At 44.4% G+C, this 6,184-nt stretch overlaps 1 protein-coding gene across 1 annotated transcript; it reads right to left on the reverse strand.

Annotated features, from left to right (window-relative positions):
* Window positions 1–622: 622 nt before the first annotated feature.
* Window positions 623–5,965, reverse strand: BMP10 (bone morphogenetic protein 10). The gene is made up of 2 exons (XM_010003929.1): window positions 5,624–5,965; window positions 623–1,738 (listed from the first exon to the last, which is right to left on the reverse strand). Exons 1-2 carry the CDS (start codon window positions 5,955–5,957, stop codon window positions 792–794), a joined length of 1,281 nt encoding a protein of 426 aa, XP_010002231.1. The 5' UTR covers window positions 5,958–5,965; the 3' UTR covers window positions 623–791.
* Window positions 5,966–6,184: the final 219 nt, after the last annotated feature.

Below are 6,184 nucleotides of genomic sequence, written 5' to 3' on the forward strand. Positions count from 1 at the left end.
CTAAGGCAACAAAGCCAGCACTGCTCTACACAGGGTGCTTTTTTAATCAATGTGCCCAGGGGGGAGCTTCTTGCCATGGCACATCAGAGCACAGCACCATCCTGGCACTGCTCCTGGGCCCACTGCTTTACCCAGAAAAATGGGAGAGGGAACAGTTCCCTTCTGCTCCAGATGCCAAATCACCCCTGTCAGTTACCTGTAACAGAGGCAGGGAGAGATTAGAGAAAGGATTAAGGAAAAAAGGAAAGCAGTCTAACACCTTGTTGTGCCTTAGTGTTTTAGGAGCTTGAGAGTTATTGGGACTTAAGAGATACAGGGATAAATTAAAAAAATAATAATAATATAAGCATGTAGAGATTCTACACAAAATTATCCAATCTAGGGGTGTATTGCTGAAAATTCACCTATCTTTAATAGCTCTGGAAATCCCTACAGATGGCAGTCAGCATTTATAAAGTACAAAAATATGCCTTTATTTCTGCGAATTTGAATGGGCCCCTTTGGCAGGAAGACCCTCCCAAACAATCCAGTGATCTGCTCTATGCCCTGACAGGGAGAGAGACTCGGTCATCATTTGGACAGCTAAAAGCAGCAAGAAGCAAGCAATGGAACAAAATATACATTCCCTACGGTCGTGCGACTTGCCCATTCCCCTAACAGGAAACATACAATTAACTGTACATGCCTCATTAAATAACCTTATTAAATAGGAAACCCAAAATGTACAAATTTACAGACTGAATCATTAAATACTTCCCCTGTGCACCCCTCTGCGCGTGTGCTCCCTCCTACTATCTGCAGCCACACTCTGATACCACCATGCCTTCGTATTTGAACTTGTAGGTGACCACCCCTGCATCTAAGTAGAGAATGGAGATGGGATCAAGTTTGGTGGGCACGCAGCAGGCCTTGGAGGCTTTCTGGGGGTTCTTCAGGTGAACCAAAGTCTGGACAATGGCATGTTTCGTCGGTGTGACGTGCTCTGTCAAGGGGTAGGCACACACTCCGTGGCACTCGTAAGCTTCATATCCTGCTGGGGCGATGATCCAGGAATCCCAGCCAATCTCCTTGAAATCTATGTAGAGTGGAGTCTTTTTGCAGTAGTTGCCTTTTGCGTTCCTCCGGATTCGGGCGGTGGAGTCGTAGATGATGTTGGAGCGCATCTGGAGCAGCGCCTCCTCACCGGGCTGCCCGTGGAAATTGCCAACCTCCAGGTTCTCCAAGTCCAGGAGCTGCTCGTGGTCTATCATTTCGTTCAGCTCTTGCTTCTCCTCTTTTTTGTCATTGCTTTGGTCGTCAGAGAACACAATCAACAGGGGCTCATGCTTAGCCTCAGAGTTGATGTCGATATCAAGTTTGCCCTCCCCATTCTGCTCCTCACCTTCCCTGCTCTCTATATGAACTTCCAGCCGGTGTGTGGTCAGTCCTGCCCTTCTCCAACGCCTGATGGCTTCAGTGACCTCAAAGCTCTCCCACTCACTGCTTGTGCCATAGATGTGCCTGGATGCCAGTGCCACTGTTGTTCTTCTTTCTTCTCCTACCCCCATATGGTCATTTTCCAGCACTTCATAAATGGTGACCTTCCGGTCAAGCCCATCGTAGAGCATTTGGTCACGCTCCACCAAGGTGTAGAGCCTCAGCTCTGCCATGGTGATTTCTTCATGGTGAGGGATGGAAACATTGAATAGAAGAGGGTATTTCCGAATTCCTGTAACACCAACAGGGTGGGAAGCCAAGTCTGGAAATGACAAAGATCGAATATTTTAGCAGGGTCAACACATCCCGCAACACACACACACTGAAGTTCACCTGACATGCTTTGCTCTGCTTAGATTCAGTCAAACAGCTCCAGGAGAGTGTTTGTTTCATCATTTCCCAAAGTCATACCTTGAAAAAAGACTGACTTCGTTCTAGTTGTCACAGGACAACAAGATCCCAGACATGATGAAGAACATAAATCTGGATTTTAGATTTCCCTTCTATCCCCATGTCTTCCAGGGACTTCCTTATCACCTGGCAGTACTATATATTAAAAATGTGTTGTCTAATACCAATAAAAATAACTTCTGGGTTGCTGCACAGCAACTATTTCAGAAATGAGGGAAAACATTCATCAGTGTAGGAGAGGAAGGAAAGAAGGGCATGCATCTGAGTGAACATCTAAACTGCACATGCAAGAATCATAGGCTGTATCTGTGTCTGCTTAGTGGTTCTGGGCTAGCAGGTATTCCCTTCTTCTGAAACATCCCTCAGAAGGTGAAAGGGAGGAGAAGTTGCTTCAGAGGGTGTAAAGGCTTCGGGTTAGGAAAGGCAGGTGGTGAACATCCAGAGTGAGCCACCAGTCAGCAGAAATCCTGCCACAGAATGGGCTTTCTTTGAGTGAGCAGTGAAACAGCTGTACTCAGCCAGGCACTTTTGGCAGCTTTAGTTAATAAAACATATAAGAAGCACATATCTGCTTGTCGGTCAAGCTGTCTGTCCTATCTGCATTGTTTGTTTATACACAGGCAATATGCATTTCTTTACACAATGCAGGAATCTGAGCTAACAACTGTGTATTTGTTGCTGACACAGGCTCGCAGTGAGAGGATGAGGGGTAGTGGTTTTAAACTGAAAGAAGAGAGATTTAGGTTAGAGATCAGGTGGAAATCCTTCAGTGTGAGGGTGGTGAGACACTGGAACAGGCTGCCCGGGGATATTGTGGGGGCTCCATCCCTGGAGGTGTTGAAGGGCAGGTTGGATGGGGCTCTGAGAAGCCTGTTCTAGTGGGAGGTGTCCCTGCCTATGCAGGGGGTTGGAACTCAATGATCTTTAAGGTCCCTTCCAACTCAAAAAATTTGGTGATTCTGTGACTTACTCTCTACTTGGAACTCAGAAGACAGATTAGGCCATGGGACTGTGAGTAACATTTCTGCAAAGGCAAACTGCTTGTGACCTATTACTATCTTCATCTCTGACTTCTCCAATTTTGGTATGTTTGTAGAAAAAAGACACTGATCAAACTGCAAGTATTGGCTGTGCTCCACGAGTGCTCCGAAGCCAGCAGTTAACTTAAACAAGTGACTTGTCCTTAGAGTTTTGAGGCACCTGCATTATGTAATTTTTCCATTTTGCAGTTTCATCTGCTCGTAAAGAAATGATCAGTGATTCCACTTACATTTCCCTGTCAATTGATGAAGGCGGCAGCTGATCCTGCTCTGCACAGCACCAGGGTAGGAGCAGACTGCTGGAAGACCATGCTATTTGAGCTTAACTATCATCTCCACACTGACAGTGACCTCTGGGATTTCCTAGACCTTGATATGCTAAAGCAGGTCTGCAGTGACTGCACATAGTGACAGGGTGGAGAAATGCCTCCTGACCGTAGAGAAGATGAGCACAAGTAATTCACCAGGAGGCGGGGCAAGGCCACACCATGTGTAGGGAGCCACGTGAAGCCTAGAAGGGCATGAGAAGTGTTAATTTCTGAGGCAGGAAGTGACTCTGCCCTTTAGTTAGAAAGTCCATAGGGTGAAATATCTCCTATCATTACCCGGACAACCCTAGCTGGGTCAGGAAGGGAGATCTGGATTCCATAGGAAAATAAGAATTTCCCTTAAGATCTTTATTCAAGTCTTAAGAACTGATTACAGACCCATTTATAATGGAATACAGTCCATAGGTTAAAACAAAGAGCTAATTCCAGCCATGCAGCATGTTGTATTTCTCTAATGCTCTTACAGCAAGTTTAATGAAGGATTTAAAGGTTAAGAACAAAAGTACCATTACTGTCAATTTTCAGTAGGCAGGTGGACAAAATAATTCCGTGGTATCATCTGTTTCTACTGTCCTAATCCTTGTAAGTAATTAATTTCTCCATCAAAAGATTTCTTTAGAATGAAATGTTCTTGGTTATACAAACTTCCAGGACACATAACAAACATCATAGCTCCTTTAGCTGCATGCTTTTATGAAACTATCTTAACATCAGCAGTCTCCCTTTGCATCTTGCTGGCTTTGGATTGGAAGAGGTGAGAGAAATAACTGAAATGACAGAGAGTTAAGGCAGGTTTCCCCTGTTCTGTGGAGAACTGCAGTGAGGAAACAGGCATCAAATGTCACAGTTACAGAAAGGCACAGAACTGTGAACTGCTACATGTATTACTGGCACCTGTACCACTGGTGATGCTGAAAACCTGAAAGAATTCCAGCTTTGCCTGTGGAATGATTTCAGATTTATGTCACTAACTCACAACACATTTTATTCTGTAGTACACTGTACTTGGCAATTTTTATCCCATTTATTTTTTCTGAATGTCGCAAAATGAGAGAAGAATAACATGGATTCCTGCAAACATCCTCATCTGGGCTGATGAGCAGTGACAGGTATGAGATGGGTAACTGCACCAGTGGGTGTAACTGATTGGGCAGCAACCCTTCAAGACATTTCTCTACACTGGAGAAAAGAGGATGTAAAGAAGATTTAAGCCACAATGTTGTGCCTTTTCAAACCAGAAACATGTTACTGGAAAAGAGTAGCCAGGCCTGGCAGAAGGAGAGCAGAACAGAGCTTCTGGATTCTCTCCTTGCATCTTGCTGCCTTGCACAACTGAAATCACTGAATTACTTGCATGCAGCCTCTCCTTACCATTCATCATTCGAAATTACAAATGTTAGAAAAAAGTAATGATGATCTCTGTACTTCATTAATTAGACTAACAAAGGATAAGAGAAGCCCCATGACAGTCTGAGTCATTGCATGTATCCTTGAACAGTTAAAAAGAAACTCAGCACTTGTCCATACCAAGTGGAGTAACTGGTATTTGGAAATGATTAGTTGAAAAACATTTAAAACAGTGAAGTAATTAGTATTTGGAAGTGATTAGTTGAAAAACATTTACAACAGAAAATCTGTCTTGGTGCAAACAGGTATTGACAAACTATTGAATGTTGGCACTGAAACATTATCTTGTCCTTGCTGAACTGAGAGGAAATGCTGAAGCAGAAACTATCTAAGGCCACACTTAGGTTTCTTCAGATTTTTTGTTTTAAAATAGGAAATATTCTAGTCCCCCAAAATACAACCTAAGGGTTATCCAAAATTCTGCCTCATGTATTTCCATGTATTTTCTGGACTGTGCTCAGATACAAAAGGGAGCAAGTGTTACAATTCCAACGAGGATCAACAGTGAGAGGATATCAACAGAAAACTGCATTTGGTTAAGCTCACTGTAGGAAAATACTGTACCCTTGAAGAGTGTGTAAAAACATTTCTCGCCTTCATTTCAGGTACTACTTAAGGTACCAATCTGAAAAATCAACCCAGTAATTGCAAATGACGTGTATCATTACGGGGGTAACAAAAACTATGCACCCAAATGACACTTGGTGCTGTCCAAACACTAAAGAAACATATTCTACAGCCTTGCAGTCTCAAAAGCAAAGGACCATGGATTTACCTCACAAGATGTGGGATCTGGGTAACAAGCACAAGCAGTGTTAGCTGCCTATTTCCAAAGCCACCCTGATTAAAGGCCTTTTTTCCCCTGGTGCGGTTCATGCTCCGTGCCTGGTGATTACATTTCACATGGACTACAAGGGCACTCATTTCTGTTTACTTCTCCTAGAGATGCACGGATCTTACCTTCATTTTTGAAGCTCCTAATGATGTTTGCGGATGGCATGGATGTCCTATCAGTGGCAAACCTGTTGTACAGCTCTAGCATGTACTCTGGTGGATCCACCTTGGCCGTTTCATGCAGGGGAATGTCGGAGAGGTTCAACGTCTTCAGGAACTCGTTTTTCATATTCTGAAGCAGCGTGTTGAAATCAACACCATCCTGCTCGGAGAGAATCTCGTCGAAAAGAGGCACGTCTTCCTCCAAGGAAGAGTGCTCCAAGCTCAGGATGGGACTGCAAGCAGCAAGGTGAACCAAGAGACAGAGGACAGCCCACAGCTGGAGGACTACAGAATCCATGGCTTCGCTCTAGCTCAACAAGCTCTAGCTCTCGTGAGGGCTAAGCGGCGGTTTTATCCCCTGGGTTGTGCGCGGCTTGTGTCACAGAGAGATGACAAGTTTGGAAGCTCTTGTCTTGAAACTTGTGATCCGTCCTGTCTGTCTCCCCCTTCCCCCTCCCCAAAACCAGGTCTCAGTAATTGGATATGGCTTGCTCTCTTCTATGGTCGCCTTGCTGCTCTTATCTC

This window comes from Chaetura pelagica, unplaced genomic scaffold (assembly GCF_000747805.2).
Source record: "Chaetura pelagica isolate M959 unplaced genomic scaffold, ChaPel_1.0 scaffold528, whole genome shotgun sequence".
NCBI classification, from domain to species: domain Eukaryota; kingdom Metazoa; phylum Chordata; class Aves; order Apodiformes; family Apodidae; genus Chaetura; species Chaetura pelagica.